At 42.1% G+C, this 13,780-nt stretch overlaps 1 protein-coding gene across 3 annotated transcripts in view; it reads right to left on the bottom strand.

Moving 5' to 3' along the window:
• The window catches only part of PPP2R2B (protein phosphatase 2 regulatory subunit Bbeta), a 453,511-nt gene that overhangs the window by 415,330 nt on the left and 24,401 nt on the right, over positions 1-13,780 (bottom strand). Inside the window, exon 1 of one of the 3 annotated variants that reach the window (XM_044224996.1) lies at positions 9,016-9,334. The exons of 1 other annotated variant lie outside the window; for it this stretch is intronic. In XM_044224996.1, coding sequence (XP_044080931.1) covers positions 9,016-9,089 — 74 coding nt within the window. In that variant the 5' untranslated portion in view covers positions 9,090-9,334. Of the gene's footprint in view, positions 1-9,015; positions 9,335-13,780 lie in introns of those variants that run through there. One more of the 3 variants, XM_044225009.1, reaches the window with a different exon arrangement.

The raw sequence follows: 13,780 nt of genomic DNA, 5'->3' as shown, positions 1-13,780 counted from the left end.
TGAGAATGATATTCGTTGTGGGGTTTTCATAGACAGATTTTATGAAGTTGAGGAATGTACTCTCTATCCCTGTACTTTGAAGTGTTTGAATCAATGTACAGAAATCAGTTGCTTTCTTATACACTAACAATGAAAATATAGAAAGGGAAATTAGAGAATCGATTCCATTTACTATAGCATCAAGGACCTTAAGATACCCGAGAATAAACCTAACCAAAGAGGTAAGGATCTGTACTCGAGGAACTATAGAACACTTACAAAAGAAACTGAAGAAAGCACAAAAAGATGGAAGAGCATTCCATGCTCATGGATCGGAAGAATAAACATTGTTAAAATGTCTATACTGCCTAGAGCAAACTATACTTTCTATGCCATGCTGATCAAAATTCCACTGGCATTTTTCAAAGAGCTGGAACAAACAATCCTAAAATTTATATGGAACCAAAAGAGAACCCGAGTTGCTAAGGAAATGTTGGGGAAAAAAAAATAGCTGGGGGCATCATGTTGCCTAATTTCAAGCTTTACTACAAAGCTGTGATCACCAAGACAGCATGGTTCTGGCACAAAAACAGACACATAGACCAGTGGAACAGAATAGAGAGCCCAGATGTAGACCTGCAACTCTATAGGCAAGTAATCTTCGACAAAGCAGGAAAAAATATACAGTGGGAAAAAGTCTCTTCAATAAATGGTGCTGGGAAAATTGGACAGCTATGTATAGAAGAATGAAAGTTGACCATTCTCTTATACTGCACACAAAGATAAACTCAAAATGGATAAAAGACCTCAAAGTGAGGCAGGAATCTATCAAAATCCTAGAGGAGAACATAGGCAGTAACCTCTTTGACATTGGTCACAGCAACTTCTTTCAAGACCTGTCTCCAAAGGCAAAGGAAACAAAAGTGAAAATGAACTTTTGGGACTTTGTCAAGATAAAAAACTTCTTTATAGCAAAGGAAATAGTCAACAAAACAAAGAGGCAACCCAAGGAATGGGAGAAAATATTCACAAAAGACACTACAGACAAAGGGCTGATATCCAAGATCTATAAAGAACTCCTCTAACTCAACACATGCAAAACAGATATCACATCAAAAAATGGGCAGAAGCATGAACAGACACTTCTCCAAAGAAGACATACAAATGGCTAACAGACACATGAAAAAATGTTCATCATCATTAGCCATCAGGGGATTGAAATCAAAACCACATTGAGATACCACCTTATACCAGTTAGAATGGCCAAAATCAACTAGTAAACAACTAGTGTTGGAGAGGATGTGAAGAAAGGGGAACCCTCTTACACTGTTGGTGCAAATGCAAGTTGGGCAGCCACTTTGGCAAACAGTGTGGAGATTCTTTAAGAAATTAAAAATAGAGCTACCCTATGACACTGCAATTGCACTACTGGGTATTTACCCCAAAGATACAGATGTAATAAAAAGAAGGGCCATCTGTACCCCAATGTTCATAGCAGCAATGGCCATAGTAGCCAAACTGTGGAAAGAGTCAAGATGTCCTTCAACAGACAAATGAATAAAGAAGATATGGTCCATATATACAATGGAGTATTATGCCTCCATCAGAAAGGATGAATACCCAACTTTTGTATCAACGTGGATAGGACTGGAGGAGATATGCTGAGTGAAATAAGTCAAACAGAGAGAGTCAATTATCATATAGTTTCACTTATGAGCATAAGGAATAACAGGGAGGACACTGGGAGATGGAGAGAAGTGATTTGGGGGAAACTGGAGGGGGAGACAAACCATGACAGACTGTGGAGTCTGAGAAACAAACTGAGGGTTTTGGAGGGGAGGGAGGTGGGGGGGTTCTATGAGCAAGGTGGTGGGTATTAAGGAGGGCACGTACTGCATGAGCACTGAGTGTGGTGCATAAACAATGAATCTTGGAACACTGAAAGAAAATTTAATTTAATTTAAAAAATCAGAAGAAATACTTTTAAGTCTCATTCACTGAATACTAACAGGCATTTTTATAAAATTGCAAAAAAAATTTTTTCACCTTCATAACAATACCCTGATATGTTATTGTTGGAGAAGGAAATAGACCAGTTAAGCAAATGAAGGTTACCCAGTGAGTAATTTTCCATGTGAGATTGGAACTCAGGTTCATCTGGTTTCAGAGTCCATTCTCCCTACTTTATTACTGAAAGGTTACATAAACCTTCATTCATACACCCATTCATTCAATCAACAAGTATCTATTATGTGCTTATTATGTGCTGGAAACTGTTCTAGGTGTTGAAGATATATAGGAGTGAACAAAACAGAGACAGACTCTGCTGTCATGTAGCTTACATTCTACAGGGCAAAAAGAAGGGCAACAAGTAAGTAACTGGGTATAGGACATGTCCAGTAAGAGAAGGGCTAAAGCAGCGTAAAGGTAACTAGGGAGTGTGTGTCTGTGTGTAAGAGAGAGAGACAGAGACAGAGAGAGATTTGGGGGGAGGGGGAGCTTGGGCAATAGAGATAGAGAGACGGAAAGAGAGAGATCTTAGGCAGGAAGGCCAGGAAAGGCCTCTCTGGTAAAGAAACATTCAAGTGATAGATTTAATAAGACGTAATTGGATTCTGAATATTTTTAGAGGTTAGACCCAGAGGATTCACTGTAGAACTCGAAAAAAGATATGAGACAACAACAGAAACAAAGAATGACTCCAGGTTTTCTGGCTGGAGCAACAAGGAAACTGGAGTTCTTGTTCCTTAAGCTGGAGAAGAAGTTGGACAAGCAGGTTTTTCTCAAGGGGAATGAGGAGTCAGGTTTGGAGGCCACTACTGCATCCCAGCAGGAACGCTGGGTAGGCCATTCGAGGCACTGGTCTGCATTAGGGGTGAGAGGCTGGAGCTGGGGACACGGGTTGAGAAGATGATGTCTCATGCCATCGGCTTGGTGGAGGCCACTTAGGAGAAAGAGCAGGTTAAGGAGAAGCCTCTGGCCTGGGCTTGTGTGTTTATGGCTCAAGAGGAGGAGGAGGAATAGGCAGCCGTTTGAGGCCTGGCTATGGCCAGAGAAGGAAACGAAGAGGAACTCTGGGCCCTGAGGCCGAGACAAGGAGCCCTTTCGGGAAGGAAGCAGGGACTGCCTGTGCCAAGGGTGCTTGAGAGCTGCCTTAGGAGGAACCTGGCTGAGAAGGATGGGCCAGATCAGTGAGGGGGTCACGGGGGACTCTCCCAAGAGCAGCTTTGGCAGAGAGATGGGAAAAGAGGTGACAACTGTGTATAGATGACTCTTTCAAGGCATTTTTCTGCAAAAAGGAATAGGGAATGGGCAGTAGCTAGAGGTGGATACAGGACTGTGAGATGAGTATTTAAAGCAGGGTGACTGACAGTCTGTTGGGGAACCACACCAGCAATCCCGTAGAGAGAAAAGCCTTAGTGATGAGGTACAGACAGCGGACAAATGCAGGATGAACGGCTGGAGTTGGTGTCGGGACTGGGATCCAGCTCCCCAGTATGGGGCTGGCCTTGGATGAAAGCAGGGACAAAACAGATACTGTGTAGAAAATGTAAAAAATATATATATATATATATTATTAAATATATTTTTATATATTTATATATTTTATATATTTATATATTTTAATCTAAAGCAATGTCAAGCAATATAAGATTCTGTCTCACTTAATCCTTACAATAACCTGGTCAGGTGGCCCAATATTACCTCTATGTTATAAGAGAATCACAGTGCGTGTGTGGGAAAGGCTTTAAATGCAGCTGAGAAAGTGAACAGTCAGGGAAAGCTGTGGGTGGAAGTGTGTTTGATGTGGGCCTGAAGAGTGGGTTGGTTCTACATATGTGGAAGGAGCTAAGAAGAGAATTCCAAAAATATGAAAAACAAGAATTCCATAAATGTATTCCATAAATACATAAAAAGGCACAAAAGAGAAGAATGAATCCTGTTGTAGCATGTACCAGAATGCATGGGTTCTAATCTTAATCCTTGCACTTCACAGCTGTGTGACTTTAGGGAAGTTACCTAACTTCTCTGTGTCTTAGTTTCCTCATTTACAAAATGAGGATAACAACAACTTTCCCTCAGAGAGGTTTATGATGAGGAATACACACACCCGTCCCTACGTCCACAAACATGTATATGTTGGAATTATGCCAAATAAATAATGAGCATTGTATGTTTTAGTTATTATTTTATTATCATTTACAACATGATAAAGAGTTAGAAAAATGTGTATTTTTCTGAACGTGGGTACAGGCTTCCAGTAAGCCTGCTTTTGGGGGTCTCTGGAAGGTATTGTGCTTCTGGGTTCCTCCTCCCAAAGAAGAACCAACGATACATGGGCAAACTGGTCACTCTCCCATTCAGTGTTTTATTTATGAAGCATTCCTTGACCATCTACTCCCAGTCAGAGTCTGTGCTAACCAGGACTCAGAGCCTAAAGACAAATGGCAGAATTCCCATGCCCATGCTGCTCCTGGCCACCAGGACACAAACATGTGAACAGACCTGGGCCGTCCAATCCGAAGGCTGTTCTCACGCTGGTACTCCAGAGGAAATGCATCAGGTGTGAGGTAAGAGCACTGATTTCTGATTCTGAAAGTTTGGACTTGAGTCTTAGCTCTGCGAGTTTACTAAGTACGGCCTGTGTGTGTCACTTTCCTCCCCTGTAACGTGGAGAGAGCAGCATCTGAGATGAGATCGCGTGAGCAGCAAATGAGACGATACTGGCCCAGCCTGGCGCACACGGCCAGGGATTCTTGTAGTGCTGCTTGGCTTCTCCTTCTGGAGCCTTCTTCCCACAACTGTTATGGTTTGCATGACTCAGAATAGCAAGTCCTTTGGAGCTCTTGAGGAAGTCTTCCTGGGAAGCCTCAACTGGAGCTGACTTTTAAGAGATGAGCAGTGTTTTACAGCATGGAAACACGAGGGCGACTTCTCAGGGAAAGGAAATGTCTCAGGGCAAGGCACATGACCCTGGTCCCTTCAGGAAGAGAGAATACCTCTGCTCATCTGTTCAAGGGCCTAGAAAAGACCCTTCCATGTTGGGTGCCAAATTAGGTCCACTGGAAAATATCAGGCAAGGCTCCTCATACTTGACTGGTTCTCTTATCTCTGTCCTGTCTGGAATGCTTTTTTTTTTTTTTTTACTTGTGATTGAGATTCTGTGCCTCTAATCCTGGAAACAGTTCGCTGGATGAATGCTTCCCCACCGTGGTGGAGGGAGTGATGTGTCCTTCTAATGAGGTCCACAGAGAAGGAAAGACAATCCAACTGTCCTCTCAAAGCCCTGTTTGTGCACCAGCATTATTTAGTTGGCCTTTTCCCCCTTCATATTTTCTAATTTTAAGGTAAAGTAGAGCATGGTCATAAAACCAGTCCCCTCAAGTGTGGCTACGAAAAGCACCCAACCAGCAATGGTTAAAACAGCTTGCATTCCTGTAGCAGCTAATGCTTTGTAGAATGTGTTTTGCCTGTGTTTTAAAAATGTGTCCCCACGGCAGCCTTGGTATTTGTCATCATTCCATTCAATAAAAATTTGTTGACTGCCTATTAAGTACTTGGCATTGTTCTAGTGCTGGGGGTATAATAGAGGGCAAAACAACATGTGGGTCCTGCTCCCATGAAGCTTTCAGTCTAGCAGGAAGACAGACATTCACAGAACAGGTTCACCAGGCCATTTATGACAGACTAGGACAGGTGCTCTGAAGCAGCCCGGTTCTCTAAGAGCTATGACCATCATGACTCGAGGGCCAGGGAGAGCTTCTTGGCTTGAGCTGAGAGTCCAAGGCCAGAATTAACAAAAAATGGGGCTAGGGGAGAGAGAAGCTTCCCAAAAGTCTATGGTGGGAGGGAGATTCCTGAGGAACCAAGAATGGTCTGTGTAGCTGGAGACCAGACAAGATGGCATGTGCTCAAACAGGAAAGTCAGGCAGGGGTCAGAACATGCGGGGCCTACTAGGCCAAGCATTTTTGTGTTTGGGGGGCGGGGGTTGAGGGAGGGAATACAATTTTTTTTTTTTAATATTTTGGAAGTGAGAGCAGGAAGGAAAAACAACTATTATCTGTGGCCACATATTGTTAATTTACTCTACCTATGAATGCATTACTATAGCATCCACTCAGATAATGTCTGGGGCACAGTAAGTGCAGTAGAAGTGAAGGTCAGTTATTATTATTGTTATTGCTATTATTGCTGCTACTATGATTATCACCGTGTGTGGCATTCTGAATGTCTTTCTTTGTGGCCACCCTATGACGTATCATCATCCATGTTTTGCAAATGGGAAACTAACTCTGAGAGGTTAAATAACTACCCAACCTCACCCAGTTGGCAAGTGGCAAAGCTAAAATTCAATGCCCATGATATTTCTGTATTGAGAAAACAGTGTCGAGACAAGCTGGGCAGAAGACCTGTCTTTTAACCAGAATGGTTCCACTCTCTAAGAACCCCAGCAATTGTTGAAGCTTTTTTCTTTTTAAAGATTGTATTCATTTATGTATTTGAGAGTGAGAGAGCGAGCACGCAAGCCGGGTGAGGGACAGGAGAAGAGGGAGAGAGAGTCTCAAGCAGACTCCATGCTGAGTGCAGAATCCAGACATCAGGCTCAGCCCCACCACCCATGAAGTGATAACCTAAGCCCAAATCAAGTGTTGGGGGTTCAACCAACGGAGCCACCCAGGTGCCCCAGCAATTGGTGAAGCTTTTGGAGTTGTTCTTGAATTAATCTTAAAGGGATGGTTTGGGTATTTTTACTTATTTGATGTTCCCAGGGATATACACCAATTATTCATTCTCTGCCTCTTCATTTAAATAAAATATGAAGTTTGCAACCATAACTTTTCTAGAAGAGACTACAGGGCAACATAATAGCTAACAATATAAAACCTCAAACTCCTATCCATTCTCACATACATTTCTCCTCAGACAAACTCTAAGTAAGTGTAACTAGTTCCTGAGGGACACTGCGATGTGTTTGAGGAAGCTCTTCATTACTTAAGATAATGTAATAAAAAAAGGGTAACTTGACAGCCTAAGAAAATACAGGAGACTGCAAAATATCAGGTACCAAGCTTCCTAAAGAACTAGAATGATCACACTGAATTCTCAATATCCTGGGAATAAGTCTCTTTATTTCCATTTTTTAGGTAAAATTGAACATAGAGCAATTAAGTGACTTGGCCCTGCTTGCTTGGTATTTAACTCAAGACTTCCCCACTCAGCTCTGGCCCCTCACTCACAAAGTTAATGTCTGCCGCGTGTTATTATCCCTACCCATTGTCTATGAGTGTCACAACAGATTAAAAGACAAGTCTCCTGGCCCCTCCCACCCCCTAAACCTGGCGATAGGTAGCAAATTAGAAATTGTTTTGATGGAAATGAAACGGGCTTTCCATTTTGATGGAGCACAGCAGTTAAATTTGGTTAAAAAACACTTTAAGAAAGTTCTTGAAGGTGGTAGTCGTCTGTATGAGGTAGGAACTTTAGTTCGATTAATATACAAAACAGCAACAGACCACGTATTTGGGTTCTCAAAATCTAAGCTAGGAGGAGAGGACGGGGGACCAATCAGAAAGAGAAAAGTCATCTAGGCATCTTCCTATATGAATTTAGGTCTTTTGTATATGGAAGTTTCCCTGGAGATTTCTATCCATGCCATTCTCTATCCCTTCCTAATGCACATAAAGACTTATTAAGTTTCTCTCTGTAAGAGGAAAGACTTCTCAGTGGGTCATCTCCTATAGCCACCAATAAAACTTTTAAGGGAAATATCTAATGGAAAAAAATCCTTAAGATACGAAGGTCTGTGAAAAATATCATCCTTGGTCTCAATTCAAGGGTTATCCCAAACTTCTACTTGCTTTTCTCCGGGGGCAATGACTGAAAATCACTTCACAGAATAATAAACACTCCCCTTGTTTTCTCTACACAGCCCACGATCCCCAGCTCCTACTCTGAGGAGGAGGAGAAACAAGGGTGGGTTTTCGCAACAGGCTGCTCACCAGCTCCATTCCAGAGAGTGAGGCTGGACAGAGGGTATAGGCAGCCTCTCACTGCCCCAGCCCTCTTCAATCAGTACTGCTCGTAGGGCAAGCCTCAGGCTGAAAAGCAGTCAGCCAGCCGCTTTTCTTGAAACTGCTCTTTTTCAAGGATGTAGCAGATCAAAAGAAACGGGCAAATCACACACAGAATATGCACAACCGGCTACTGGCTCCAGAAGCGTTGAAACCTGCAGCATTTAGATGAAGGCGGATTGCCAGAATGTTGACGAGGTACACACACAAACACACACACACACATACATACACACATACGCACGCACACACACACAGAAAGTACACACACACACACACACACACACACCCAGATGCAGAGCGCGATAGGTTAGAAGGTAGCAGAGATCCCCAAAAGGACCGGCGACTGGGGACTGTTTGTATGAGGCTCAGCTCACCCTTGCCATAAGGCATTAACTTAGGACCCCCACGAACCCCATTTCCAGCGAGCGCTGAAAGTCAACAGTGTCTTCCTGCTCTGCAACCCAAGTCCAGACTCCGAGCAAAACAATCCGACAACCGACACCCCGCAGTCATGTAGTACGCTAATACTATTTTGCTAATTGCTTTCTTGGGCATGCACCAAGTTATTAAACAGACAGTGACAAAACAGAGAGCTTGGATAAATGTATGTGGCAGCACCTACTGAAAATGTTCTTCCTTAACAGGAGTTCCAATTACTTGTTTGCTTCTGAAGTGGAATAAGGGAAACTGGCAAAATATTTCTGATTTTTTTCTGACTCGGCTAGATCAGGTTTGAGATCACCTTTGCAATATTATCCTGCCCTTTAGAAAATACGTCCCTTTCCTTACAGAAGACAGACTGATTTTAGAAGCAGATCTAAGTCTGTTAGATACAAGCTTTTGCCAGGAACGACAGTCATCTGCTAGCTACAGAAAGCAGTATCAGCAGAGCCTGTGGGAAGTCATACACCAGCCCACTTTTTCCCACCCACCCAGACACTCTCCCTCTCTGGTCTGTACCTTCCGTGTGGCAGCTGGAAGAGAGGATGGTATTCGGAGGTCTGAAGATGTAAGGCAGGTAACGAGAGAAGCATTTCATCTTCCAACAAAAATAAAAAATAAAAATCTAAATAAAAAACCAGTCTCCTGAATCCATAAGGATTCTCTTGGCCTTTAAAGCTGGCTACATCACCATATGTTTATGTAGGTTCTCCCCTGGATCTGCAAAGCTGGGAAGCCCGAGGAATAACTGGAGATGGGGCCCATTTTGCCATCAGCGCCAGGAAGCACTGCCTTACATTTCTGCATGCAGCTCAAACTCAGAAGCCCCCAAGCAAGCCGGGATATAGCCTCTTCATTGGCTGCAGCTTCTCCGAGCAGGATTTGCTGAGTAAGTCAGTCCTGCCTGTAAACACACGCTGAAATGCCCTGCCTGAAACCTCTACCTTTTCCCGTGTGGTCAGTTTCTCCTCCTGCAAGAGAAATCCAGCAGGATAGGGGAGCACTGAGGATAAGTGACCATCTCTTCTTCAGCTGGAAGATCAGATGAAACAAAGGCAGCACAGTGTTCCACCCTGGAGAGGGATGGCTGTTAAAAGAGCCACCCGTAATGCCATGGGTCTCAAGAATATTAAAGTACAGTGCAATGAAATGGGTCTCTGTCCTTGCTTCGTCTAGATTTAGCTCTATGGTTTTTTAATACGAAAGCGCAAACAATAGGACCATTTATCATTTAGGTGAAGCCCAAAGCTGGGGTGAGTAGCCGGTGACAGAGGGCTAACACAGACAGATTCTGTGCTCCACGACAGGCTTTTTTTTTTTTTTTTTTCCCCCTGCCAGCCGTCACACCAAGGCAGTAACCTGGTTCTGAGTTATTTGCTGTGAGAATTTAAAGCCACAACACAAGAATGGAGGCTAAGCCCAAGGAAACTGACCCTTCACCGACCAGTGTGCCCCGATGGCATGGAAAAAATAAGTCGATCTAAGAATTATAGGACTTTACCAAAACATTCAGATTTCACAAGAGGAAGAGAGGGAATGAGAATATCCCTCATTGAAGACAGTTTGAACCACCACATAAATTTGGATGGGGGAACTGGTTTGGTTTTGACCCATCAAATAATAATGATTTTGGTAAACTTATTACCAGAAGGCAAGCACAAGGTATCAGTTTAGGATTGATAAGTTCTGCCAAAGACACCATTGTCTATGCTAGAGAAAAGGTGACTGTCCTTTGTGCTGCATTCGGAGACACAAGGAAATGATGTAATGGTCTATAAAAGAAAACCAATATTGCCCTGAGAGGGATTTTTAAAAATAAGATTTAACACCAAATTTTAAAATATGATTTAATATAAAAATATAAAATGTCTTGCTCTAATTGCATTAGAAAAGATTAAATACCTAGGAATCAATTTAACTAAGAAGGTGAGACACCTGCACTCTGAAAATTTTAAGATACTTGTAAAAGAAATTAAAGACAACACAAACAAATGGGAAGACATATTGTGATCATGGATTGTAAGAACTAATATAGTTAAAATGTCCATATTACCCAAAGCCATCTATGGATTTAATACAATCCCTATCAAAATACCAATAGCGTTTTCCACAGAACTAGAACAAATAATCCTAAAATTGATTAAAAAAAACACAAAAGACCTCAAATAGCCAAAGCAGTCTTGAGAAAAAAACAAAGCTAGAGGTATCATAATTTCAGATTTCAGGATATACTACAAAGCTATAGTAGCCAAAACAGTATGGTAACAGCACATAAAGAGACCTATAGATCAATGGAATAGGATAGACAGCCCAGGAACAAACCCATACAGATGGCCAACAGACACACGAAGAGATAGATACTCAATATCATCAATCAGCAGAGATATGCAAGTCAAAAAACACAGTGAGATACTACTGCATATCTGTTCCAATGGCTGGTACCAAAAAGACAAGAAACAACAAGCATCTGTGGGATGTGGAGAAAAAGGAACCCTTGTGCACTGTTGATGGGAATGTAAAATAGTGCAATCATTGCAGAAAATGCAGAAGTTCCTCAAATAAATAAAAATAGAAATGCCTTATGATTCAGTAATTCCAATACTGGGTGTTTACCTAATGAAAACAAAAACACTATTTCAAAATAATATATGCATCTCAGTTTACTGCAGCATTATTTACAATAACCAAGATATGGAAGCAACCCAAATGCCCATCAGTAGATGAATGGATAAATAAGATGTGGAAGATATATATGAAATGGAATATTACTTGGCCATGAAAAAGAATGAGATCTTGTCAAGTGCAACAATATGGGTGGACCTAGAGGGTATAATGCTAAGTGGAACAAGTCAGAAAGAAGAACAAATATCATATGATTTCACTCATTTGTGGGATCTAAAGAACAACCTAACAAATCAAAACAAACAGACTCTTGAATACAGAGAGCAAACTGATGGACGCCAGAGAAGTGGGTGGGGAGATGGGGGAAGTGGTTTTGGTGGGTGAAGAGGTACAAATTTCTAGTTATAAAGTAAATAAGTCACAGCGATAAAAAGAACAGCAGAGAAAATATAGTCAGTAATATTGTAATAATATTATATGATGACAGACGGTGACTACATTTACCACGGGTGAGCACTAAGTAATGTATAGAATTGTTGAACCAGTATGTTGTATACCTGAAATTAATACAACATTGTATATCCATTTACTTCCTTTAAAAGAAATGTGTGCCTTGAAATCTGGTAGAACATTTTTTTTAATCCTTCATTGCTTCTCCTCTTTGCAGATATACTTAGCACTGGAGAAACATACTGGGCTTTTCAGGGAAGCAAAAACTTGGAGCCATAAAGTAATTATGGTCTTTGTCCAGGCCATGATATATAAATAAACCCTTCCACCAATATGCTTTCTGACTTTTGGATCATTGTGACAGGATAACAAACTATTGGCAGAGACAGGATGTCCAGCCCTTCAAAGGTCATATAATGGCTCACTTCCTTAGACCCAGGCACATGGCAAGGCTGAGCATCCCAAATAAGGTGCTGTTTAAACAATGCCTAAATGGTCTGGTTTGGCTGTATGGGTCATCTTAGCCTCGTGACACAAGAGCATATCCGGAGCTGTCTTCCTGAGAGGTATTGTACCTGCGACCTGTATTCAGCGGAGTGGAAAGAGTGTGGGTTTTGGCGTCAATCTGACCCAAACTTGAATCCCTATGTATTCCATTTACCAGTTGGGTAGATCTACACAAACTTTTACACCTGTGAGGCTTCGCTTTCTGCATCCATAAGATGGGACCAATGACAGGGTTTTCCTTGTGCCTTCTCAGGTTGAGTGAGACAATAAGCACATGAAGTACCCATTGCCCTGTGGCCACGTGATCAACGGTTACTACTGATGCCATGTTTACAGTTGCTGTGCACCTGCTCTGACCTTCTGTGGCCAGACAGGAACTTGCGAGCAGGGACAGAACAGGTGTGATGAGGACAGTGGTGCCACAACTAGATAGCCAGGGTTGAAGCATGTCTTTGAAACTGACTTACCTGTCATCTAAGCCTCGTTATGTAGCTAATAGGGATAATAACAGAAATAATCTCGCATGATGTAAGGGCCCAAGAGGACGGCTGGTATGAAGGCTTTAGTACAGTATTTAGCAAAATATAAGTGCTTCCTAAGTTTACTTGCTATGTCTGCAGCAGTAACATCAGCCCTGAGTCACAGTATCTCATTGCATTTACCTACCCATCTTGTCTACACAATGAGACTGGTAACTTCCTAAGGGAACTCTCAATGTCTAATTCATCTTTGTACCCCAGGCGCCCGGCACAGAGTACTCAATAACTATTAGTTGAAGGAGTGAATGAATGGATGGATGGCTAGATGGGTAAGTGAACACATACGGGAGAAAACTTCTGAAAGATGTTTGAGACTGCTTTGTGGAGGTCTTTCACAGCAGAAATGAATTTGAGCCCATTATAAAGCCGGAATAGATTACTCAGGCAAAGCTGTTATGGAATTCATGAATTGACATGCTTCCGCTTGGCATAATTTAGTCTTAAATAAACAGTAGGCATTTAGTATATACCTTCTAAGTCAATAGCAGGCACACAGTAAATACTTCCCAAGTGAGAAAACACTCATGGATTATGCTGCCCATAATTAAAGTGAAAAAACTAAACAACCCCCCCCCCAAAAAAAAAAACCTGTCTCCTTCATTAGAAACAAAAGATCAGTGAGGCTGGCACCCAAGTTCCAAACTGGCTGCTCCAGTCCAGCCAGTACCTCTTGACCTCCACTGAAAGTGCCTTTTCCAATCCTACTTTAAAATGACTGATTCTGTGCCAGCCCTGTGCATCCCCCCTCCACGCAGATGTAGAATGGGCAGGAAGAGGGGGCAGAAAGAACTAATGTGGAATCTCTTCATTCAGATGATTCCAATGCAGTTGGTTTGCACTGTACCATTTCAAGTGGTTCAGTGCCCTTTTGTATCTTTTTTTCCTCTTTGATTCTCTGAACCATTCCATTTTATAGATGGGAGAACAGGCTGAGAGCATATAATTATTATCAAAACCAGCCTTACTTAGGGAACTTGCAGATTTCAGAGCCATCCGTCCTATGAATTCAGACTCTCTCTTTTTTAAGATTTTATTTTTGAGAGAGAGAGACAGACAGAGAGAGAGAGAGAACAGGGAAGGGGCAGAGGGCGAAGCAGACTTCCTGCTGAGCAAGGAACCCACTGCTGGACTCCATCTCAGGATCCGGGGATCATGACCTGAGCTGA

Source organism: Neovison vison, chromosome 1, assembly GCF_020171115.1.
Source record: "Neovison vison isolate M4711 chromosome 1, ASM_NN_V1, whole genome shotgun sequence".
NCBI classification, from domain to species: Eukaryota; Metazoa; Chordata; class Mammalia; order Carnivora; family Mustelidae; genus Neogale; species Neogale vison.
This window is presented reverse-complemented; position numbering and strand designations above follow the sequence as displayed.